Source organism: Sciurus vulgaris (assembly GCF_902686455.1).
Source record: "Sciurus vulgaris genome assembly, chromosome: 12".
Taxonomy (NCBI): domain Eukaryota; kingdom Metazoa; phylum Chordata; class Mammalia; order Rodentia; family Sciuridae; genus Sciurus; species Sciurus vulgaris.
In genome coordinates, this window is record NC_136473.1 from 59,509,306 (window position 1) to 59,535,214 (window position 25,909).

At 37.2% G+C, this 25,909-nt stretch overlaps 2 protein-coding genes across 2 annotated transcripts in view; both read left to right on the forward strand.

Annotated features, from left to right (window-relative positions):
- The window catches only part of LOC306641532 (transport and Golgi organization protein 1 homolog), a 220,987-nt gene that overhangs the window by 79,558 nt on the left and 115,520 nt on the right, over positions 1–25,909 (forward strand). The window contains exons 4-13 of the mRNA XM_079106650.1: positions 1,338–1,426; positions 1,618–1,695; positions 1,784–1,894; positions 2,886–2,957; positions 3,136–3,240; positions 3,904–4,026; positions 4,127–4,238; positions 5,137–5,192; positions 5,281–5,371; positions 5,545–5,683. Coding sequence (XP_078962776.1) covers positions 1,338–1,426; positions 1,618–1,695; positions 1,784–1,894; positions 2,886–2,957; positions 3,136–3,240; positions 3,904–4,026; positions 4,127–4,238; positions 5,137–5,192; positions 5,281–5,371; positions 5,545–5,683 — 976 coding nt within the window. The remainder of the gene's footprint in view (positions 1–1,337; positions 1,427–1,617; positions 1,696–1,783; positions 1,895–2,885; positions 2,958–3,135; positions 3,241–3,903; positions 4,027–4,126; positions 4,239–5,136; positions 5,193–5,280; positions 5,372–5,544; positions 5,684–25,909) is intronic.
- On the forward strand, positions 9,033–16,460 carry LOC306641408 (transport and Golgi organization protein 1 homolog; the record flags this gene model as incomplete). The annotated part of the gene is made up of 9 exons (XM_079106469.1): positions 9,033–9,073; positions 9,761–9,862; positions 10,724–10,784; positions 10,898–10,933; positions 11,173–11,296; positions 12,285–12,353; positions 12,456–12,532; positions 14,130–14,301; positions 15,291–16,460. The coding sequence occupies 9 exons, from the start codon at positions 9,033–9,035 to the stop codon at positions 15,617–15,619; spliced, it is 1,011 nt and encodes a 336-aa protein (XP_078962595.1). The 3' UTR covers positions 15,620–16,460.

The following is a 25,909-nucleotide window of genomic DNA, read 5'->3' on the forward strand; positions in this document are numbered from 1 at the left end:
AAGTTCAGCCAATAGCCAAATTGAAATTGGAGTTCTAAGATGTTTTTTGGTGAGTGAAAGCAGCACATGTCGGTGGTGGGTTTGTGGCTCAGTGATAGAAGCCCTTGCTGAGCCTGTGTGAGGCACTGGGTTCGATTCTCAGCACCACATATAAAGAGATGAATAAAATAAAGGTCCATCGACATCTAAGAAAATAAACAAGTGGTAGATTTTTAATTTTGTTTCCTCAGAGTTCTTTGAACAGTCATTGTTCCTAGACTGTATCCTGGCTGTTTAGATTATCAAATAAACAATTTTGAGTAAGTGAAGCATTAGTGTACTTTTCTGAAAATAGTAGCCATTTCTATTATTACAGGTAGGTTCTCAAGTCGTTAAGATTGGAATAGATATACATTCACTGTAGCATAAGATACATACCTTAGTATTTTTATATGACAGAGGCTAGTGAAATGCTTGTTCTCCTTTACATATTTTTTAATCCAGAACCAGACAGTTAGTATATTCTCATTTATTTTTGATTCTGTTTCTTTTAAGCAGATGCATGACATCAAATTTAATCTTTATTTCTCTCTCTTTTAGGTCAAAGAAACAATATATCAAGGTAAATTTTTAGCCTTCTTCTGTAACTTATTAACCCTTTCTATTTGTGTTTGATGTGTGTTTTATATATGTTAGAAGTCGATAGTGATATTTGATGTTTCTTATTTTTTTACTCCTAAAAATTTTACTATTCCTAGGTTGCTAACTTGGATTATAGAGCAGATGTTGGTGGTACCAACTGAGATAGGAGATGAGGAAGAACAAATAGTGGGAAGAAGATGATTAGTTTTAATTGGGGCATATTCACTTTGAATATTGATGTAATGCAGATGTTGTACATTTGAACAGTATTTTGAGCTAATGATTTAATCATACATTCAATCATTGATTCGAATAAAGAATGGTAATGTGAGTCAGTATGCTTTCATTTTGTTTTTCGTTTCCAAAAATTTACATAAATTTTAAATGATTCTATTTTCTGAAAAGAAAGTGTTTTAAGAAGTGAGGGGAAGAAGAAGGGGAAAAAGAAAGAAGTGAGGAATATCAAACTACATTTTACTGTATTTCCCATCTTTGAAATGAGCTTCAATTGAAATATCATCGTTCTTATATTTTTCTTAAATTTTAAGAGTGTTTTACACCCTTATTGCTGTTAACTATAGATTGCTTTTTAAGGGCATAATAGTTATGCAAAGAAGTATTTCGTCATCATACCAGGTAACATGTCTTTGCTTTCGGTCGATTTAATTGAATTTCATTTAGCGATTGTAATAATCTGAACCCCCCCCCCCTTTTAGTTACTGAACAGCAAATTTCTGAAAAGGTAAAGAACATGAAGAAAGAAAATGAAGAACTAGTGCAAAAAGTGTCAAATTTTGAACAGAAGGTAGAATTATTTTTCTAGTTTATTTCCCCCTTGATTCCAGCTTGAATCATTTCCACATGTTTTGAGTTGAGATATTTTTAAGATCATTTTTAAACATTTGTTTCATTCTGGAAGGGGTCACTTACCTGGAAGTAAGTTTTAGAAAGACTATAACATGTATCTTTTAATTGTGAATACTTTATTTTACATAGATCAATGAATCAAAGAAACATGTCCAAGAAACCAAAAAACAAAATATGGTCCTCTCCAATGCAGCAATGAAATACAAGGTACAAATCCCTTGTTTTATGGGAGTTACATTCTAAACTCAAAAGTCATGTAATGAGTAACTATTAATCTTGACATCTGTTTTCCTAGGACAAAATCAAGCTACTTGAAGAAAGTAATGAGATCCTTGAGGACAGAGCTAAAAGCCTTCATGTTGTATTAGAATCTGAGAGAGAACAGAATGTCAACAATGAGGACTTGGTAAGAGTTTTGGTGGCTAAGTGTTAATGTGCTTTGGCTTTTGAAGTATTTTGTAAAATGGGTTAAGTTGGACTTTCCCCGTGGTGTTAAGTAAAGTCAGACTAGAAGTCAGGGAAGTTGAACCCGCTTCTGTCCATTTAGTGGAACTTTTCAGTACTGATCCAACAAATTATTTTTATATTTGTGTCTTCAATCCTGGATAATTTTCATATTGCTTTGCTCTGTCCTCTGAAACATGCAGGAACTATTGCCCCATCGAAGAGTGTTTGTATATTGTTTTGTTTTACAGCATCCTATTTTTAAATACTTTTTTACTTTAGAATAGTTCTATAATTACATAAAAGTTGCAAAGATAGTCGAGAGTGTTCTGAAATATCCCACCCCCAGGTAAGCTTGATCACCTAGCTGAGGTAGTGTTCACCAGATTTCTCCACTGGGATTCTTCCAATCCCTTGCCTGTTCTTTGGAAGTTACTATGTACAGTCCATATTGAAAGTATGAAGAGTTAAGGGCTAAGGATACAGCTCATGGTAGAACACTTGCCTAGCATGCAGAAGGCCCAGGATTCAATCCCAGGCACTGCAAAGAGTGAAGAGTTCTGTTCCACTTCCTGGAGGAGCAAACATCTTTATAGTTTTTTGGAATTCTTCTGTATGTGAGATTTGTCTATTCTCCCTTAGATTCTATCATTTTTACTTCAGGCAAGAGAGCTTTAACATGATCTTGGGAAATCATTTTTTCTCCATCAGTAGAAAAAAATTCCTAATTTGAACTGGTGTACTTAAAAGAGTAACTAATTTTCTGTACGTTTAAAATTTTTAGTTGTTTTCATTTTCTGTACTTTGACCTTTTAGTCTGGTTACCTGAAATGTAAGGGGGTGGGCTGAAATACATTTTTTCTTGTTTATCTTTTTTAGCATCTATATATATTTCTATCAGTATTTCTACTGAAATCTTCATGCATATTTTGTGTTCTCTTTTCACCTGGCAGATAATAGAAAAGAAGAACTCTGTAGAGAAGTTAAAGGCTGTTATTTCAATGAATGCTTCAGAATTTTCACAGGTAAACTTGCCAACACCTGCTACAGGATTAATACAACATATTAGTTTGGTTGAAGACCAAAAATTTAAGGTGTGCTAAAATGTGCAACAAATGAGAACTACATGATGTCTGGTTTGGGAAAGTGTTACTTTGTTTTGTTCTGTGGAATCAATTCACTAACTGTTGTGTTTTGCATTAGGTTCTAGTTTCTCTTAATGAAGCTAAGCTTAGTGAATACAAGGTGAAGTGTGAATACCATCGGGTTCAGGAAGAAAATGCCAGACTTAAGAAGAAGAAAGAACAGGTAAAGAAAAATTGATGTCATCCATAATGTAAGCTAGGGAAGTGAATATTATTACCTTGTATCTTGGATTTGTTTCTAAGGTAAGGAATTATTCATGCAAGACCTTTTCTTAGATGTGCAAATTTAAACCTTTCTCCCCAAATGGAGTGCATATATGTGTTCTCCATGTGTTTGGAATTTTCTATTCTGTACAGCTTATTTCAGTCCTTAGAGTGTTGGTCTTTTCTTATCAAACATCAATCAGTTATTAACTTGATAGCCTCAAAAAAACTTCTTCGTGCAGTAAAGTAAGTATTTTAAAACCCTTTTTTGAGTCGTTACTTCTTCACGGGCCAAGGGAAGGTTATATGATAAGGAGTCTGAATTCAGGAGCCAGTCATATATGCCCATCCATTATTACTGGAAGGAAGTGATTTGAATTGGCAGTAATTTTCTGGGGAATGCAATCAACAGGGTCAACTTCCTTGATAGCTCTGACGTTCTTACTGCAGCTCTGAGGGTTGGGGCCACTCTTCCCTCTTTCTTAACTGAGGTCTCAGCCCTTAGTGACAGGCTACCAAGGAGGTATTGCTTTCTATTTCCCTGTCTAAATCTAGTTGTCCTGGTGTCTCCAGGGCAAAACCCACCCTAACCCATAGGAATTCACGTGTTTTGACTTTTCAGTTGCAGCAGGAAATCCAAGACTGGAGTAAATCACATGCTGAGCTCAGTGAGCAAATAAAATCATTTGAGAAGTCCCAGAAAGATATAGAAGTAGCTCTTACTCACAAAGATGATAATATTAATGTAAGTTTATTCTCCAAATACATGCTTGGTCTCAGGAATTCTCCTGAAAGCTTCCGAATTAAAATTGAGAGACTTTTCCAACCTTTTACTTCTTTTCTAGGCTTTGACTAATTATATTACACAGCTGAATCGGATAGAGCTTGAATTCGAACGTGAGGGTCAAAATAAAGGAGGAGGTAAGTCAGATGAACTAGCCAATGGAGAAGTAGGAGGTAAGATTGGTCTTAGGGAGTTTGAATTCTTGTTTGCCTTCCTGTCTTTAAGTACACAGATGCCACTTCTCAGCTGACTGAATTTCTTCTTAAGCTCTGTGCAGAATTGTAGGTGCATCTCCCTGGATCTGTAGAAACATCTGTTGCATTGGCAGAGGTGGGTTGCTGGGGTGTAGTGTAGCAATAGGCATGTGAAGAATAGGCCTGTGAAGTTCCCATTGAGAACTAGGTAAGTACAGTGCAGAGCAATAGTCATGTCTTCAACCTCTGAGTATTGAACATTGTACAGTAACAGACACTTGTTTCTCAACTTTATGCAGGTGGTATTTGATTCTGATACTGATCATCTCTATAGCTCTATGGTTTTAAGGCCCATGGCAGTTTTAAAGAGTAGTGAGGTGGTTGTCGCCTTAAACTAAGGCTGTGAGAACAGAGGCTAGAGGCTATAAGGAAGCTGGAGGGAGGGGTAGCAGTGTTTACTGATGTGGAAAATATTTCCAGATGTTCTCTCCTATGTTGGATATAGCTTGCATAGTGTGTTTTATACCACACCTGTTGGTAGATTGAAGGATAAACTAGAGGATTGAATCTTTCTAAATAAGACACTTGTGCAGGAGGAGACAGATCTGTGCGAGAAGAAAGGCTTTTATCTTACAAGAGTAGCACAGATCACATTTTTATTACACAAACTAGGAATTCATTTTTTTTTTCTTAAATCTAAGCTTGCAATTCTCTTAAGAGTCAATGAATTTACTTAATTGACTCAGTCGTTCAATCATTCAATTGATTTTTTCCTTTCAGTGTTTGAACATGGTCATTGTTTAGTTTGGGGATATTGGGAGAATATCAAGTTAAAAAGCAAGGAAATGAAAAGCAGTTAACATCTTTTGTTTTTCAGGTGACCAGAGTGTGAAGGTGAAAATTCGAATGAAGCAGCTGATGGACGTCTCTCGGGTATAGTTCCTTGTGAGAGTCCCACAGTGCCTGTGAATGCTTCCTGTGCCTCACTTTTAAGAGTATGTCTCTCTTCTGTAATTTTTAGACACAAGCTGCAATATCAGTAGTTGAAGAGGATCTAAAACTTTTACAACTGAAGCTCAGAACCTCGATGTCTGCAAAGTGTAACCTAGAAGGTGGGTTCTTCTGGAGATGAAATTGCCATATGCTGGGAAGTCTCAAACTCTTGTGGAAAGATAAGGAATGGCTTTTTACTCTCTTGTTTCTCATTTTTCTCAGCACTGCCCCCTCAAACAAATTCTCAAGTCCTCGTACACATATAGAGATCAGTTGTTTTGTCTTTTAACAGACCAAATAAAGAAATTAGAAGATGACCGCAATTCACTCCAATCCGCTAAAGCTGGGCTGCAAGATGAGTGCAAAACTCTGAGTCAGAAAGTGGAGATTTTAAATGAACTGTACCAGCAGGAGGAGATGGCTCTGCGCAGGTTTGTTATTGCTATCACTCTGTGGCCTCGTACAGATAATTTTATCTTTTTGAAAGAATATTTACAGTTTCTCTCGGTTGTAATTAATGGAGATTTGTTTCCTTTGTGGTTTGTGTCCCATTACTCGCATTTTCTTTCCATCTAACCAATTGTCAGCTTCCTATGAAGCGGGAGTGGCTAACTGGTACTAACAGTTACTGATGTGGAAATACCTGTCTGTTGAAGATCCAGATGCTTCCTAAGATCCCACCATTATTTCAGTTTCCTTTCCTTGTGATCAGTCATGTGATTCTAATATGTTTTGAACTTATTTCTCTAACTGTTGACCTTTAAAATCCTGAGTGATTTGGATGGCATTTTTCAGAATAAAAATTCTAAAAGAAATAAAATTTACTTACTGAAGGTATTATTGAAGTAAGTTTTGGACTCGAATATCTCAGCTGTTCACACTAAACAATTGAACTGTGACAGGACCTTAGCAGTTCTGATTACAGAAGTGCTCGTTTTTAGTATTTATTTATATATTAATCTTCTGAAATATACATGTCACTGAGCTAGTTTCCTTTGGAAAGATACAATTTGGCAGTTCATTTGAAGTTTTTATCCACAAAAATATTTGAATTCTCTAATAATAGGTTGTTTGTGTCAGATTTTGTATTTGCTACTGTATTTTATTCTTCATCATATATGTAGCAGTCTTTGTCTTATGAAGCAAAGACAGACCTTACAGACCTACCTCTTTTTAGGTGTTTTTGACTTCTACTGCCTAATGCCATTAAACATTGAAACCTTACCCTTAACTTTTCTAATTCTCTCCAAGCAACCTGTTTAGAATCTCAAAATTTTGTTTTAGATGCTTGGCCGGCTTCAGAGAAACATTTCTTGTTTCATCACTTGTTTTTTTTTAAAGAACATCTTTTTTCTCTGTCCTTACTAGTAATCTGAATGACCTAAATGGCAGTTGATTTTCTTTGTGATGCTGTCGAATGTAGCACTCCTTTCTTCAATTCCTGCAAAATCCATTCAGTCCCGCTCTGTGGTTTGTATTCTGTTACTCATCCCCAGGCACTGTTAGTTCATGCCTGGGTCATCTCTTCTGTTACTACCTAACTGATCACCTGTCTTCATCCTGCATCTTTTTATAACGTCTTCAAATTCTGATTAATTTTCTTTAGAACCGCTTGAGTGGACTTTCTAAAATACTAGTCCATCCGTGTCAATATGTGCCTGAAGTTTTGAAAAATTAGCTTTCTATTTCATGACCTGTTTTTTCTTTCTTGTATCTTTTGAATAGTTTAAATATTTTTAATTGTTTTGGTCATCCCCTGTGTAAGCTTGGTGTAATCACAGATTGTTATATTCATCTTCTTATAATTTAAAGGCCATGCTATATGTCCCGAACTTCATAGAAACCCGACATAGAATAAAAGATTTACTTATTTCTGTGCTTTAAGTAGCTCCTGGATTAGATTAGATACTGTCGTGGTAATGGATGTGAGCACTTCATATACAGCAAACGCCACAAGACATTCATTCACCATGCATTCAGTTTATGCACATATTTACAGTTTCTGTAGTTGTTCATCCTACATTATTGGTCTCTCCTTTGAAATTACTTTCTTTCTGTTTGAACATTGTCCTTTAGTGATAGGTTTGATGAGTGTATCAGAGTGTAGTATAAGGATAAACAGAGAATAGCATTTTTATCCATTAAATATTGCTACTTTTATAATGTGTATTATAGTAGGTAGACATTCTAAGCTTCCTGCTCAGAGTTAAAACCAGTTTCCATTTTTAAAGGATCTTCTGGTTGCTGAATTTTGACTGTTACTTAGTTTAGCACTTTCAAGCTAGCCAATTAATTATCTTGAGTTTTAAAATTTTTCTTTAAGGAGTCCATTATCATTGTTGTTTCCTTTGTCAAATGTCTCACCCCTGCCCTAGTTCCTGTAGTCATTTCTCTCTGGCTTTTTAACAGTTGTATCAGGGAGTGCCTAGGTGTAGTCCTCCCCACACCCCCTTACCTCTTGCATTTATGCAACTCAGGGCCACTAACCATCTCTTGAATTTTGGAGTCTTTTTCTAAATGTTAATTTTACCTCATTCTCTCTTCTCATTTCAGTAAAACATGTTAGAAGTTGATTTCCCCTGCCTTCCACATTCTGAATTTGCTTCATTCTGGATATTTACTTCTGACCTAGTTAAAAGTGCTAAGATTTACTTTACTTCTCAAGTCTGTTCCTAAAATCATTCATTAATGAGTTATTAATTTCAGTTACCATATTTCAGGTTTTTTAAAAAAAATACTGTTATAGTTGTAGATGGACACAATACCTTGATTTTGTTTATTTATTTCATGTGGTGTTGAGGATGGAACCCAGTGTCCCACATGGTGAGACAAGCACTGTAGCACTGAAGCACAACCCCAGCCTTTTTCAGGTGTTCATTTTTTTTGTGGGAACCACAAGCTCAAACCAGAATGTTGAGCGTGTGCTCTACTATTGGCTATATCCCCCGCTTCCTTGCTCTTGTTATAAAGGACAGGGTTTCACTGTGTTTTCCAAGCTATCTTCAATCTGATCCTTCTGCATCTGCCTCCCAAGTATTTGGGATTATAGGTAGGCCACCACATCCAACTAATTTTTAGTTTTGGAGTTTCTATTCCTTTGATGAAATTCATAATCTTGGCTTTACTTCCCATACTATGTAAAGTCACAGTGATTCCTTAATGCCAGCCTTAATTGTGTGTGTGAGATTCCTTTTTCTAATGCATCTTGGCCACATACACATATCTTCCCTGCCTTATCAACTCTGATCCCTTCAAACACATTCTGTGTATTCTCCTCAAGGTGGTTTGATTGTTCTTAGTGCTCTCAGGCTAGTTCATTGATCATTGGAGACAAAATTCTCTCTCCTCTTCCTCAAGACTCAGTTTTTCCACATTCCTTCTTAAGGCAGAGTCAGGGGGAAGGTATTGTATTCCTTTAGTCATCATTTATATTTGTTTCCCTTTAAAATGTCGATGGACCTTTATTTTATTCATTTCTCTGTATGTGGTGCTGACAATCGAGTCCAATACCTCACACATGCTAGGCAAGCACTTTAGCACTGAGCCACAATCCCAGCGGAGTCATCATTTATATCTTAAACAGTGAGCTCCTTTCTTCTTCAGCATTTTACAAGGTAACTAGTATATTACAGACACTCAAAATATTTGCTGAAGAATTAAATGAGCAGTTATAAAAGACTACATAACCCCCTTTTCTATTTGGTTACTATAATTCTTCTAATTTTCCTTCTGATTCATGGAAAATTAAGCTTCAAGTTACTTATCTTTTGAATTGGAACTATGGCTCAAGCAGTGAAAGGAGAGCAGGAAGTATTTAAACCGTTAAGTGTGTCTGCCTTTGTTATAGTAGATGAATGTCTTGATTTTCATGATCAAAGTTAAAACTTGTTGTCAGTAGATAATATCCTGATTATGGGTCAGTGTGGATTCTTTTTCAGGTTGAAAGACATTGTCACAACTCAGATTTGCCTTTTTGCTTAATCACAGTTCTTTTGAAATTGGTGTCTGAAGTGTGAAAATGTTCTGTGGTGAATTGTATGGTTAGAAGACATGTTCAGAAATGCTTTCTCTCTGACTGACTCTATCTTGGCACCAGTCTTGGATTGGGAAACAAATTCTGCATGCAAAGATGTACTTAGCCATGGCAGAAATGACAAAGAATTCTCCCCTGCTTTATCCTGATATGTTTGTGTTAGGTTGATCAGTCCTGACTTTCCACTTAGAAGTAAAGTGAGTTTTCATCATCTTGAGCCTAGGAGGCTAGCCCTTGGGACACATATTGTTTTTACATTTGTTTTATTTACTGGTAATTAGAGAATTAAGAGCAGAAGTTAGAAAATGTAAGTGATTTGCCAGTTTTGATTTCCTAAATTGCAGGTTTGAATTCCTTCCTATTTTATAATCCTAAGCATTTTAGAGAAGGGTGGGAAGTGACATTTGAATAGAGCAGTCATACACACTGTAGGGGAAAAGAGAAAGTTTGACTTGAAAACTTCTTTTATTTTTAGGAAACTGAGTCGAGAAGAGTATGAGAGACAAGAAAGAGCAAAGCGGCTGTCAGCTGCAGAGGAAAAGGCAGTTTTGGCGGCACAGGAAGTTAAAACTTACAGGTGAGTTCAATGTCTAATGAACTCTAGTGTTAGCTTTCTTTCGAATCTGATTTGACATGATGTAGAAGAAAAGAGCACAGAAGTAGAAGTAATGAGAGGATATGAATACATTCAATTCACACAGAAGAAAAATAAATTTCAACTGAAGAAATGAAAAATGTTAACAAAAATTGACTTATACCCAAATGGTGGCAAGACCATATGGGAACTTAGTTCATGCAAACAGTTCTGAGGGTTTTGTATGTTGGAGTAATTCTTTAAGAAAGCAGTTTGCTATGTGACGTTTTAAAACCATTAATGTGCCATTTGATAGAGCTGTGAAATCTATGGATATAATTTTAAAAAAGAAAAGTTTTAAGGAAGAAGATATGCCTAGCAAAATTATTTGAGAACACATTGATGAACAGTTAAGGAAATTATAATTTATCAATTCAGAATCTCTCGCAGTTAAGTTAGGAAGCAATTAGATAGTATTAGGTTTTATATAGTTATTTATTGATTGATTGATTGATCCTGGGGATTGGACCCAGGGATGCTTAACCACTGAGCTATATCTCCAGACCTTTTTTTACTTTGAGACAGGGTCTAAGTTGCCTAGATTCTCACTAAATTGCTGAGGCTGGCCTCAAACTTGTGATCCTCCTGCCTCAGTCTCCCAAGTCACTGGGATTACAGGTGTGTGCCATTGCAACTGGGTCTAATGTTAATTTTGATCTCACATGAATGGTATAACTAGATAAAGTGTGTTTTTTATGTATGATGAAGTCTAAAAGTATAGCTGACAGAGTAAAGGGAACATGGCCAGATTGTTTCAGATTTTATTCAATTGTTTTGACTAATAAAACCAAGTATAATTTTTAGGCGCAGAATTGAAGAAATGGAGGAAGAAATACAGAAAGCAGAGCGCTCATTTAAGATTCAGGTAGTGATTAATACTGTTGTGTAGTTGCAGAATTTTTTGATATATAATACAGACCATTTTAGCTAGTATAATGAGTCCCTAAACATTTTTTTTTAATGTGTTGTCTTTTTCAGATTGCCGCTCATGAGAAGAAAGCTCATGATAACTGGGTAAGACTTTTCTCCCCTTTTCTTATTTTGTGTATAGCCTACACAACCGAATTTGAATATTTCTTTCTCTAATAGCTCAAAGCTCGTGCTGCAGAAAGAGCTATAGCTGAAGAGAGAAGGGAAGCTGCTAATTTGAGACACAAGTATGTGATTTTGATACCTTCCTGTATGTTTTATAGTGTTTTAAGACTATGCTGGATGGTATCTAAGAAGGAGTAGATTACTGTTTCACATTTAAGTCCATTCTTTCTCAATATTCAAGATTATTGGAAATGACCCATAGGATGGCAATGCGGCAAGATGAACCTGTGATTATAAGACCAATGGCGGGAAGACCAAATACACAAAACCCTCCCCGGAGAGGTAGGGAGCACTTTGTAAGGGGAGGTAGACTATTTCTTGGTGTAGAATGTATGTAAATTTCTTTTTATTTCTGTGTGTAATGGTTATGAAATAATCTGAATGACTTGCTAAAGGGTGGGCAGTGTAAAGGCTGCTTTTAAGTGGGAACAAGGCATTGTTGTCCTTAGGTCCACTGAGCCAGAATGGGTGTTTTGGCCCATCCCCTGTGAGTGCTGGAGAACGTTCCCCTTCATTGACAGCAGAGCCAGCTGGGAGACCTGTCTCTGCTACTCTGAATGGAAGAGATATGGGTAGAAGTGAATTTGGTGAGCATTCACATGTTGCTTTCAATAAACTGTTTCAAGGGTTTTTATTCCCCTCTTTTGAGTATTCTATTGAAAACATTATAGAATGTGGGCCTGTATATATATAGAAGAAAATTTCTTATTTTGTCTTATTGGATAAATAGTGTGCTGTAAACTCTGCTGTAGAATAGAGACGTTTTTATTCCTGGAGGTCCCTGTATTATTATTTTTTTCTTTAGAATTTTACACTGTGAAGGGTAAGCCTTTATCTTTAAATTTCCTCTCTATGGTATTTCTTTTTCAAGTATTCTAAAAGTAGCCTTAAAACTCTATGTAGTGTTATATTTCCATTGTCATTATAATAATGTGAAAATACTGAGTCTTATTTCCAATTTTAAATATGTCTATAGTATTGGTAAGATTGGAAGTCAGGTTACACAGAGTGAAGAAAAGCCAGCCTACACACGTCAAGTCTATAGCTTGAAATTCAGGACCAGTACTTTTAATGTGCAGGTTTCCTGCTGGTCCTTCAATCCAAGGCATTTCTTTTTTACTTACTTAAGTCTCTGCATAAATTGTGACTTATATATTGGGCAACCAGTCTTTAATGTTGCTTTCTAGTTATTGTTGAACCCTGACCTGCCCACAGTTGGTTTCCATCTTCTGCAAAATACATGCAAGGACTCTGTTCTTTCTTTCCCAAGGGTCAATGGATGGAACTTTTCCTCATCCCCGATGGTCTTCTGAAGCATCTGGGAAACGCTTTGCCTCTGGTAAGGTTCCAAATCATTTCAAAGACTCTAGGATTGTGGATGCAGGATATTTATTCTTTTCACGTTGGAATGATTCTAAATTCATCCTCTGACCTCAAACAGACCCGGGACATGGTCCAGCTCCCGTGAACAGCAGCTCCAGGAGCTCCTCTTCAGCCATGGTGATGAATGAGGACAAGGTAAATTCTGCAGGCATTGTGAATCATGAGGTCATGCAGGAACATTAGCTTTCCTACAGCACTTGCTCTTTACATCATCCCTGTTTGTGTTCTCCTTGTGCTTCCGCATTTGATTTTTGAAAAGCAAACCATTCCCCATGAACCCATGAACAGTTCCCCATGAACAGTTCCCACTGTTACTTCTTTGGCTGAGCATCCAATAGCAGTAAGTACTTAGAGGTTGAGGACTGAATGGGGCTTCTATTCTGTGTATTTCTGGGAAGGATATGAGGAGCATGGCATTGACCTTGTTTGCCTTAAACTGCATGCAATACTGAACGTACTTTTCTCCTTAACTTGGGAGTGTTGCTGAAGTGTGTGTAACCATCATTAACGTCAGAATGTGAAAAGTCATCACTCCAACTTCACATTGTATTTTGTGTTGAATGTACTAACCAAAGTAAATTCATTATACATTACATAATTCATCATTATTATCCTTGGGAGTGTGGTGTTTAGGAGTTTCTCCATTTGTACAGTAGGAGGCAAACCTGATTTTGAGTGATTTAAATTAGATGGGTAATTTTCTAGAAGTGAAATAGTGTTTCAGTGAATAATGATAATGTGAAATGACCTGTTGAGCCAGTCCCAAGCAATAGATTCATTTGTTCACATGAGTGCATTCTTTAGTAACTTGTGTAGCTGTTATATCTGGTAGGTCTTCAGCTGCTCTGTATTAAAATACAAATTTAATTGCTTAGTTTCCAACCCACTTCTCCTAGGAAATAGTCATTATCTCATATGGTGTACTGTAAATGAAAGTAAATATGAAAGCTTGGTCTTTCTAATTTGTGTATATAGTATCGTGTTCGAAAACACTTGGAGTTCTTGTATGTCTATACCAGGAATATACATTTTTTGAGAAATCTTTTTATCTAATGGCACCTTAGATAAGACCCCAAACCCCTTCTCAGTTGAAGACTTTAAAGAGAGTAGAGACCCTTTGATAGAGAGGAGTAGAGGTGGGAAGAGCATAGCTTAGAGGCAAACCTGGGATTGAGTTCATGCCAGGCCTTTTACATGCACTGAGACCTTCAGCAAATTTGTCTCAGTTCCCACTTAGTTAAAATAAGACACTAAATGTTCTGGGAATTTGAATGATATATGAAAGGCTTGCTGAAGATACTCTGAATAATAGCTGTTATTGGATGCATAGAGAATGGAGTTTCCATTATGTTCTGTACCTTCTTAATATGCAAGTCTTCAGCTATTGTGATGAAAGAACTGTGGTGGGGGAGGGGCTCCCTTTGAAATCGGCTGTAGTGTATAGAGCATGGCGTACTGGTCAGAAATCACCTGTCAATACCTTCTGCCAGTCTTCTTGCCTTTCCCTTTCCCATGCGGATATAATCGGTAACACGCTGCTCGCTCTTACAGCATCCTTCTAACCTCTGTCAGCTGTCGGTCGATGGGAACGTGTGGGAGTGGTAGAGTTTTGTTGCACTGATGGTGCTCTCTGGACAGGTGCCTGTCCTGGGTTTTGGCATTTACCTGGTTGGTACTTTGACTTAATATACAGGAATTTTAAAACTAACTGCTCTCAAATCTTAAATTACAGGTTAATATGGCTACCAAAGGACCCCCTTATTTCCCAGGGGTATCTCTCATGGGCTCCCCTGTGGGAGGGCCCCTACCACCACCTGTTCGATATGGACCACCACCTCGGCCACTTCCTGGGCCACTTCCTCGGCCACTTCAGCTCTGTGGGCCTTTTGGACCTCCACCATTTGGTATGATGATCTGAACACTACTGATTGACCTATAAATCATATTCATCTTTTCTTTCTTTTTCTTGCTAAACCAGTTGGTATCTCTGGGCTTTACAGTGCAGGGACAAAGGTGACTTAGTACTTTTTAGGTTTTTCCTTCAGTTTCTTAGGGAACATGGGGCAGGCACTACAATATCTTATACCGAGATAGGCAGTAGCTCTCTCTCATAGACAAGGAAAGCGGCTATGTACAGGAAAACCAGAAAAATTACTTGTGCAGATGTTTGTTGGAAATCAGTGACTATGTACTGCAGTGGATGAGTCGGACAATGTCACAGATATGTACAGCCTACATCATGAAGTCGTAACCACCCATGATAGAAGCATATGCAATAGATTACAGAATATAGAAAAGGAAAAGTCAAACCCTCCTCACCTTGAGAAAATTCAGAGAGGAGAAGTCTTAAGGAGGATTTAACACTGACCTCATAAATGTTGCTGAGTTGAATTAGGTGGCTGTGGAAGGCCTTTTCCAGGAGGGCATGCACCTTGATTCTGATGGCATGTATAAGGTCCATGCTGAAATACACCATGAATTTTTAATTGATACAGTAGTAGACAGTAGCATTTTCTTTTATCAAAATTTCTTTGATGCAATGAAGTTCTTATTTCATAATCTATCCTCTTGTCATGGTATACAGTACTTCCAAATAATAATGGAGGTCTTTTGAGGTAGAAATAATTCTGCCATTATATGGTGGGGATACAAAATTGACAAGCCTGGAGCGAAGTAGAGCCATGCTTAAATCCTTCATGTGTTGCTTCATGGCTGGTTGGCCATAGGCTGTGAGCTAAATTTGTTCAAGCTCAGTTTGCCTCTTCTGTCAAGGCAGGATGTCACCACTTGATTTTCTAGGCTTGGGAGAAGTGAGAAACTATGTTAACATACTTGAAATCATCCTCATTTATACATTTGTGGGTATTTACATAACTTCCTTTTTATTTTCCAGGTCCTGGTGTGCATCCACCACTATGCTTAAGAGAATGTGCACCAGGTGTTCCACCTGGAAAACGGAATCTGCCTCTTGACCCTCGGGCATTTTTACCAGGACCCACACCACTTAGACCTTTAGGTTCATTTGGTCTGAGAGAGTACTTCATTCCTGGTACCCAAATACCACCCCCAACCCATGGTCCCCAAGACTACTCACCATCACCTGCTGCAAGAGACTTGACACCTTCAGGCTCTAGAGATGAGCCTTCATCTGCCTCTCAGAGCAGTAGCCAGGACTGTTCACAGGCTTTAAAACAGCCTGTAACCATGACCTCTGACACTTAGTCAGAATGTGGACTGTGCACTCTTCATTGTGTAAAGGGATTGTTGGCTTTGAAATCCAAAAGTCTTAAGGGTTTATTTTTAGAAGTAAGCTGCCTTTGCAGTCTGCATTCTTGAGCCAAAAAATTCTAAACTATCATTCTTTTAAATAATGATCACCACTTAAGCTAATGTAGCCTTCCAGCTTTGAAGTGTGCAATAAGAAATACCTGTATTTTAGTTAATGTAGCATATATAATTGCTAAATGATTTAGAAAGTCATAAAATATGAACATTTCCTGTGGAAATGCTTTAAGAACATGTATTTCCATTATCCTATTTTGAGTACAGTCCAGTTGCTAGAAAGCAATGATGTTCACAAGCTTGATGTTTCTGTCTTAATATCTGGTCCCAGATTGTTATGCTACAAATGTTCACTCAACTTATTTCCTAAACTTATTTCCTTCTTGCTGAAGTTCTTTGTAGTGATAGTAAATAAAAAAATGTTTATTAATATTCCTCAAGTGTCTGTAGATTCATTGGATTTTCATGAGACTTGTGCCATTTGGAAAGCATGTAAACTCAGAGTCAGAAGTGAAGACAGTGACTTGGCAGCACACTCCCTGTTGCTCACTGTTGAGGAAACTGGCCCTTGTTCACCTGTGGACTGTACAAGGGATTTCTTTTACTCCTGAGAAGTCTGTGGTTCTATTTTTAGCACATTCATGTCCTTTTTTTCCAACCCTCACTGCCTATCTGAGAATGAGTTCACATTAGCAGCAAGGATTGTTCTACCTGAAGTTTTACTGCATTTGCCATTATTGCTTTAAGGGTGTATAACAGCAAAATCAAAGTGATACGTCATGTCTATAAAAAATAAGGGCATTTCTTTTTTAAAATGTACAGTCTCTTCTCCTTCCCATACCTTGCCACTTATTTTCAAGAAATATGACCAAAAAAATTACAAGAGTATAATCCTATGAGAAAGAATGATTGAAACTCTAAGGCTTCTGATGTGTCTTCAATCAGCAACTATGGGCTGAATTAAATCCTTTTTTTGTTAGATACTATTTTACAATGAATATTTGAACACTGCTACTTTTCTGAAAACTCAATTAAGGCTCAGAATCTGGAATTGTACCATATTTAAAGTCCTGAACCTGTAACTACTATCTTTAAAACGATGCTTCTAAGAACTAGTTCTCCAGAGCTGTACTATAAATTATAGTCACTTTTACAGCACATTTAAAGATTTAGATGAAATTAACATTGTAAAAGGCTGGTGCTTTTGTTTACTGCCAGGCTACATTCTTCCATTCTTTTAAGTCCTAGGAAGTAATAGGATTATTGAAACCTAGAGCATGACATGTCATTGTTCTGTTGAATTCACTAAGAGTATTCTGAAAAGGGAGCAAAAGCTTCAGTGTGAAACAAAATCTGTTTATCCTAAAACTACTGAAGACAGTAGTTTAGAAAGACAGAATCCCTGAAAGAAGATAACTCAATTCAAAAGGAATTCATGAGTCCTCCAGGAGGAATTCAATCTACATGACTTCCATTTAATAACAAGAACAGAAGCAGCTGTATATAATAGGAAAACTTCATGTAATAGCATATTCCATTTTTAACCATGTAAAAATAAAATTTAATTCACAAACACCAATTTTGAGCGTATCTCAACCTCCTAAGGACATAAGGCAATGCTGCAGTTAATATAATTTCTAATTTATTTTCGTATGGGGGATTGAACTCCGGTTTTCAACCAGAGGCACATCCCCAGTCCTATTTTGTATTTTATTTGGACAGGGTCTCACTGAGTTGCTTAGGGCCTTGCTTTTGCTCAGGCTGGCTTTGAACTCATGATCTTGTCTCAACCTCCGGAGCCCCTTTGATTACAAGTGTGTGCCACTGTACCAGGCTAATGTAACTTCTAATTTAAAAATCACATTTAAATAAAGGTGAAACAGGTAGGAATATAATCAAACAGGAAAGGTAAATTTATTTTTTTATTCAAAACAATAGTATTTTTCCCTTTAAAGCCTTTTTTTTTTTTTTTTTTTTTTTTTTTTTGGTATTCGGTTAGTAAGATGGAAAGCATTGTATATAGTTTATCTGAGTAGTTCTGAACCCACCCATAGTTGCCTCCTCTTACATCCATCTGAGTGTAGCACTTCTGTAGCAAAGCCCAAACTAGCTGCCCATATGCAGATGGTGTAGAGTACTGTCCCTTGTTTCAATCAAACATTTCTGTCTCAAAGGTGATGTGTTTCAGAACTCCTCTTCTGCTCATTGTTTCTGGGTGTAGTTGCTAAGATTATTTCATTGGTGAAGCAGTAGTGTTTTAGCCTGAAAGTATTATGACTACAGTTATAGTTATTATTCAGCAGCTCATTTTAGCCCCCCCCAATGGAAAGTGAATTTAAATAACTTGGGAGATATGGAGTGTTTTGTGTGAACTGCTTCAAGACAATCACTTTTTTTTTGTTTGTTTTGTCATTTCATGCAGGCCTGAATTAAAACTAAGCTTTTTATAATGTTCAATTTTAACTTCTTTAATTCTGAAGAAATACGTTTGTTCATTTAATCCATGCTTATGTGAAGGATGCTAGATGCTTCTTTATATAAATTATTACTCATATACATGTGTTATGGTCTATGAGAAAAGAGAACAATTTTTCAGTTTTGCCACATTTTAATAGTAGGTTTGAAGGGAGTATTTTGTAGATCTCCTCAGCAACATCAAACAAAAAGGTTCTGTACCACAGGGTACAGAGTGCTGCCAAGCACCTTGAAAAGTCTAGATGACATGGAGAAGATGGCGTTCTTGTCCCTTGAGAAGTCTACAGTCTGGAGATTTGACAACTCCAGAGTTTTAGTTGAATGAACATTTTATTAAGGCAAACTCTTCATTTCCTAGAAGTATTGTAGATGGAATTATTTTAGCATTTGAAATTAACCCAACCAAGATGAGAGACAAAACTAAATTTGGTTGAGAATTCTTTCAGGCTCATAGGGTTTTTATTAACATTCATTTAGTAAACAGAATGGACCTAGTAGACAACTGAAAATAAAGACTAGATCTCTTGAAGTGCATGGGCTAAAACAACTGTTACTTGTTTTAAAAGCAAACATTGGCTGGTATGACTAGGCTTTACACTAGTTGAAAAATAGGCCAAGTATTGACACTGCATTCCTCTCGTGCATTGTTCATGTTAAAGAGTGAATGTTAAAATATGTGGGTGCCACATCTAACCCACAAAAGCCCCTCACAAATCTTAATGTACTGAGTATCAAATATCCACCTCGCATACTATGAAAGTTTTATTTATGTCTCATCAGGAAGTCAAAAGTACTGCAAACAATCCAATTATAATAGGCTAATGACCTGCATAATTTCATAGGGATGAATGTCAATAGATCTAAATAGGAAGTAAATGGAATCCTATCAACCTATGTTAAGAAAAATAGAATATCTTTCCAGATTTTGCATACTCATCACTTTAAAGATGAGGTATGCAGGTTTTAAGGTTTCACAATCTGTCAGAAAATCAGCAGTCATTCCTGCAGTGTCTCATTAGCATCTGACCCACTTATTTTTAGATGACATGATTTAGAAGACATAAACCCATGAAAAAATTTGCAATGATTCTGACATGGTTTCAATCTTAACCCAAAAATCATTATTGGAAAGAATAGCAATGTGACGCAGAAGAACAACTAATCAACATGACTAAAAGTATGCTCAATTTCAGAAAAACAATATGGTTATCTGGAAAACATCACAGATGCAACCTGGGGAACACTCCCATTTGGGATACTGCTCTGGCCAAGGCTCACTATTTCTAAGCGGAACTATCAGATCAGGGTGAATTTAGGTCACCTCTAGGGAACAGCCTATAAGACAGACCATAACTGGTCCAATTCCCTTCAAAGCATTGTCTGGTACTGTACCCAATTCAAAGTTTGAAGTTAATTCAAATGAAAGAGCATATTTGAGCAAAAGTGAGCAAATGTGTAAACTCTAGCACATTCTTATTGCTGTATTAAGTTGGAAGATGAGCATACCTACCACAGCAGTGCTGTTCCAGGAAGCAGGGTAGGAACAGTGGTAAATTGGAAAACACTATTAATTGCACAACTTATAGAAAAGCACAATCATGTTTCAAAATGTACAAGAAACCTGTATCCAAGGAGTCTTATACGACAGTTGGACTTAATTCTGTGGTACTGCTTTGCAAAGGACTCACTGGCCTATGATATGACTCACTCTCTGCCGCCTAATGGGTCAACATGCTACACAGAGCTATGATGTTTCTACTGAGTGGTAAAATTTACACTACTGTCAGGTTATCCATGTCAGAATCATTCCTTATGCGAAGTTTGATGTAGATAAAGTTGATGAAGATAAAGTGGTTTCTTGGTCAGTAACTAATTTTTCTTTTAAATTCAGTGGATTTCTTGTATCTGTAAACACAACAGAAAGACTATTGTTTAAAGTACTTTGATGATTGATCTATTCCAATGTCACATTCTGGATAAGAGGGACTAAGAAGTAACATGCACTAGTAACAATTAACACAGTATGAATCCTATATGTGTATCACTTACACTTCTATTACAATTGGCCCAGGTTTAATCTCATCCATCTCCATGGAAGAAAAACACAAGGAGCTGGTAAACCTATTTTTAGGCTAGTAGTGTTTGAATTCCAAGAAGATAGCTGCACCTAAGGAATTAAAACAAACTACATAAGCCAGAGACCGTACATTTTTTATGTGTCACTTTTCTCTGATCACCACAAGCATATGAACAAGCAAAGGTTTGCATATGTCACAAAGTAACCTGTGCCAAACACAGTCTGATGACATGATTGTTGATAACTTATTGTGGCTATCACCTCAAACTCTTCTACTGTGTCTGAGTGACATTCCCTATATCATCTATACCTACGATGTATTGCAAAACTTCCTGAGCTCAACTGACTCGAGAACGTAAGTTATGTACACAGGTGGAATCTTACATGACTGAAGAATATAAAATATTTAGCACCACAAGAGAAATACAAGATACTGAAGAATTAGTGATACCTATAGAAATGGTTTCAACAAGCACCTGGATTAGACTAGAAATTTAAAAGGGTTCCTAAAAATTTAAAAAAATAATCATAGCTTGTGTCATTCTTTTTCTCCTGAAACAAAAATACAAAAGGCAAATTTGGGGGGTGTTTTAGAATTCAAATACTAATTCCATGCTGGTTCAAGTGTAAAATGATACCTGTGTCCTAACACCCCCTTCAGAGCTCAATCACTATTTCCATTTTATCCTACAATTGCATAATTCTGTATCAAGATGGTGCTTTGGAAGGGAAGGTCTAACGGCAAGCCGGTTCCACCCCTCCTCGATAATCAAGTGATACTGAGAAATTTACACAGTTCTGTCCCCAAAGCCCAACAGATAAACTGTCCACCCTGCAGGGATTGCTTTTGCAGCTGCAGCCCTGGGTGCCACCTGAGAACCACTGTCCTGAAGGAAACAGTGAAAGGTAGGTCTTCAAATGGAGGAACAAAGGAGGCCACAGCAGCAGATCTGAGAAGTAAAATATCAAATGTTGTTAGAAGCTGAAGATGCAGAGAGGCTTCCTGCAGAGAAGGAAATTTTCAGAAACAATCTCAGGTGATAATAGGATTCTGAAGTCTTCTTAAATAACTGGTATTCTACTTGGCAAAAGGCAACCAAAAGCTTTTAATCCTAAGAACTGTGCAATTTGGAAGTGTAACCTGCTTTAAAAATTTGTTTTTGTCCTTTCCCATATTCTTTTTCTTTTGTTTCTGGTAATGGTGATTGAACTCAGGAGCACTTTACCATTGAGCCACATCATCAGCCCTTCTTATTTTCTACTTTGAGGCAGGGCTTGCTAAGTGGCTGAAGCTGTCCTCAAACTCGGGATCCTCTTTTCTCAGTCTTCAGAGTTGCTGGCATTATAGGAATGTGCCACCATACCCAGCTTGTCCTCTCCCATATTCTTACAAACTAACAGCCACTTATACTATCTTTCAAGCCAAAGCATCTTAATGAAAGAAATAAATGACTCTGTAACTGAAAGTAATTATTAGGTTCTTAAGGGAACCTGAGGTAATTATTAAGGAACTTGCATCCCTTAACTCTGTAGTATGAGAAGAATGTTCCCTTTTTGTCATAAAAGACAATGAAATTTTCCTCTCGAATAATATTAAATCATGTTATTAGATAATATGATTGCTAAACCATTTTCTAAGAAATCATTGATTTGACTTTCTTCAAGTCAATATACATAATCATGTGACCTACTTTGTATGATCCTGTATTAAGTATACTGTGTACACAAACCCAGATGAGGACCATGTCCTTAAGAAGCCAGTGACTGATGATTACAAACCTTTGTTAACTTTTCAATATGCTTCTGGAACTCAATGTCCACATTAAAATGAACATGTGAATCTTCTTTTCTTGAAGCCACAGGAGTGTCTTGCACAGAAGTTAAATCTGTGCCATTCAGATCTGGAGAAACAAATGTTTCTACTCAGGAGTGTCACGTATACAGACCAAAAATCTGCAAACAGCAAACATTTCCGAAAGAGGCATGGAAAGAGCTGAGAGGAGATTTTCAGGCTGAGAAATTCCTATTTGGTGTGAGCAGGCACCTGAGAACTGCTGATGTCCATGGGGCATGTGGACAGAGATGAACACAGACTGGATAGAAGAGCTCATGGAGGGGAGAAGGAAGCCTTGACAGGGCCAAGTGGACAAAAGGTGTAGAAGACAAAACGTGATCTTCATAGAGAAGTGGTGAAAAGAACTGTTTCCTTAGGGAATAGCCCACTGTATTTTTCTGTGCAGAAATATCTGGAGTATATAACTTGCCACAATAGAGCCCTGCCACTAATTCCTAACTTTGATGTAGTATATGTCTTATTAAGAAAAGCCTTTAAATCTAACATCACAATTTCCCTCTTATATTCAAGTCAAGAATCAAAAATGGATGAGAGCTGCAACAGAAACTCTTTCTTTAATGAATAATTTTTCATATATGTTATCTAAACTCATAACCTGATTTAGAACAACCAGATGGTATTTAATTTCCTGAGTTTCAAAATCTCAGGTTAATCATATCAACATGGACTTCTTTAATAACTACTCAGTGTTTCTGTATTTTCAACAGAGCTGTCTTAAAAATCTTAAGACACTTTAGTACATTGAATAATTTAAAAAATATTGACACAAAAATATACTTCAGTTTCACATATATGCAAAGGTAACAATATTTACAAGATTATCATTAAATATTTTTGTGTTTTAGTGTACTTTCTGAATGAGTATGCAGTTTTGAAAATGGCCTACTAAACAATGTCAATATTCTCCCATATACTACATATGTGATGACTGGGAACATCGGAATTTAAAAATATCACATGCTATGAGTCATTTTCTCTACATAAATGTTTTTCTTTGTGGCCATATTACTTTTTCTTTTAATTAGCACTAATGAACCCATGGATCTGACTTTCTTTTTCCAATTGATAAAAGTTCCTCCATTTAATTTTAGCCCTGAACTGTTTCTTTGATGCCAAATGACAGATTAAAATAAGCCATATGTGCAGATCCAAAATAGTGGACTAGAGGAAGGTTGCATTCACTTGTTGCTCCCTGACTCAGAATTCAAGCAGAGAAAATAGTGTTTATCTGTGAGGCCGCAGTCACTGCCCAATGATCCTCTGCTGCTTACCCCCCATTTGTATGCAGAGATCACCCATCTTTTGAATGAAGATTGCTTTCTTACCGCCACCTATCAGTCACCATTTGCCCATCTGCCTACCTCTTGCCTGCCTATCACCCACCTTTCACATACCCAGGCCCAACATCCACCCACCAATTACTCGCTGTTAACTTGCAGATCATCTGCACAGTGCAGCCATCTGCTGCCCACTGCTGCCTGGAAGTTCATTTTCACACTACCCACATGTTTAGTTACACCCAGCCGCCGCCATCTTGGGACACCAGCCACAGCCTGGGGATACATTGGGGTACCTGCAGGTCTGGTTGCACCTGAGTTCTTTCTGCTAGATATGTTACTGGATGCCATCTGGTTGCCTCTTTACAGGGTTGCTTCTTCATGTGAGCACATCCCTGGTTGACCCCCTGCAAGTTGAAGGATCACTGAGATATTGGGACTGCAGCAAGACAGAGCCTGGGGAAGCTGAAGCCCAGGTGCATCAGATTGTAGCTAGGTTCACATGGCCCAGTCTGGTTCTGGCAAGCCTGTGGAAAGCCAGAGACTAGGGGCAGTGCCTCAGGGGGAGCACAGGTTGGAGACACTAGATTAAACCAGGCTCTCTCCAGCTCAGTGAGACCTGAAGGACGCAGGGACAGAAGGGGCCCGCCACAATGGGTGGGAAGACTGGAAGAAGGTGTGAGGGCACCTTGTTATTGGCTCATCCACTCAACTGCTCCCCCACTGGATGGAGCTAACATCAAACTTCAGAAAACCCCACCTGTTGGTGGAGAAGGGAAGCTGGGAAAATTTTGGGATGTCAATACAAGTAATCATTCAATTTTCCATTGAGACTTTTCTTTTTATCACCCTCCCTCACACATCTACCATCTTTGAATCTAAACAGGGTTCACACAACAATTTATTGAGGAATGGAATATCTGAATAGTATATTCAAGTTTTGTTGTATAGTCTTATATTTTTACTTTTAAAAAACATCTGTATGTATTTTTTCACTCACCTATCTGTCTCCCTGGATTCTCCTTCTCACTTCTATCATACTAAATGCCAATCTCTATTAATTCCTCCCTCGCTCTTACTATAAATTTTTACCTATATCTTCTCTCCTCCCTCATATACATCACATCTTACGCTACTTCTGTTCCCTCATTTCCATCATTTGAAACAGTAAACCCTTTTAGCAAACTTAATGTTTATATCACAGACAATAATTGAACACTTCATTACTGTATATCCTTAATTGGAACCATTTGGTTTAAGGTTGTGTATAGTTTGTATTGTGTGGAACTATTAATATTGGTCTCCCCCTTAAAGGTGAGGTGCTGGAAGCCTTCAGGGTCACTAGAAGACTACAGGAGAGAAACTGTTCTGCCTCTGACCCATACCGCTAGATAAGAAGACACACAAACAACATGAGAAAACAAGGGAACAAAGTGCTTCAAACAAACCAACATGTTCCAACAATAGAATCCATGGACAACACAGTAGAAGAAATGTCAGAGACGGAGTTTAGAAAATACATAGTTACACTGATCTTTGAAATAAAGGATGATACCACAGAGAAACTTCAGGAAGTGAAAGATCACTTCAATAAAGAAACAGAGATTATAAAAAGGAATCAAGCAGAAATCCCTGAAATGAAGGAAAGAGTAAACCAAATTAAAAATTCAACGGAAAGTGTCACCAACAGACTAGACCACTTACCAGACAGAACCTCAGACAATGAAAACAAAACATACATCTTGAAAATAAAGTGCACCACACAGAAAAGATGGTAAGAAACCATGAACAAATTCCAAGAAATATGAGATAACATGAGAAGACCAAATTTAAGATTTATTGGAATAGATAAAGGCATGGAGATACACACCAAAGGAATACACAATCTTTTCAATGACATAATATCAGAAAACTTCCCAAATCTAGAGAATGAAATGGAAAATCAACTACAAGAGGCTTACAGGACCACAAATGTGTAAAATTACAGTAGTCTCAGTCCAAGGCACATTGCAATAAGAATGACTAACATCCAGAGTAATGATAGAATTATAAAGGCTGGGAGGCAAAAAAAAAAACAAATTACATATGGGGGAAACTAATGAGAATTTCAACCCATTTCTCAGCCCAGATCCCCAGTGCCAGGAGGTCTGGAATAACATATATCAAGTTCTGAAAGAAAATGGATGCCAACTGAGAATTGTATATTCAGCAAAATTAAGCTTCCAATTTGATGATGAAATAAAAACCTTCCATGATAAACACAAGTTAAAAGAATTCACAACCACAAAGTGTGCACTACAGAACATTCTCAGCAAAGTATTCCATGAGGAGGAAATGAAAAAACAAAAACAAAAACAAATGAAAACCAGTAAAGGGAGAAACTACACTAAAGGAAAGGTCAATCAAAGGAAAAACTAAGTCAAGTTAAAAACCAAATAAACCCCCAAATTGCCAGGAATACAAACCATATCTCAATAATAACCCTGAATGTTAATGGGCTAAACTCATCATTAAAGGACATAGACTGGCAGACTGGATTAAGAAAA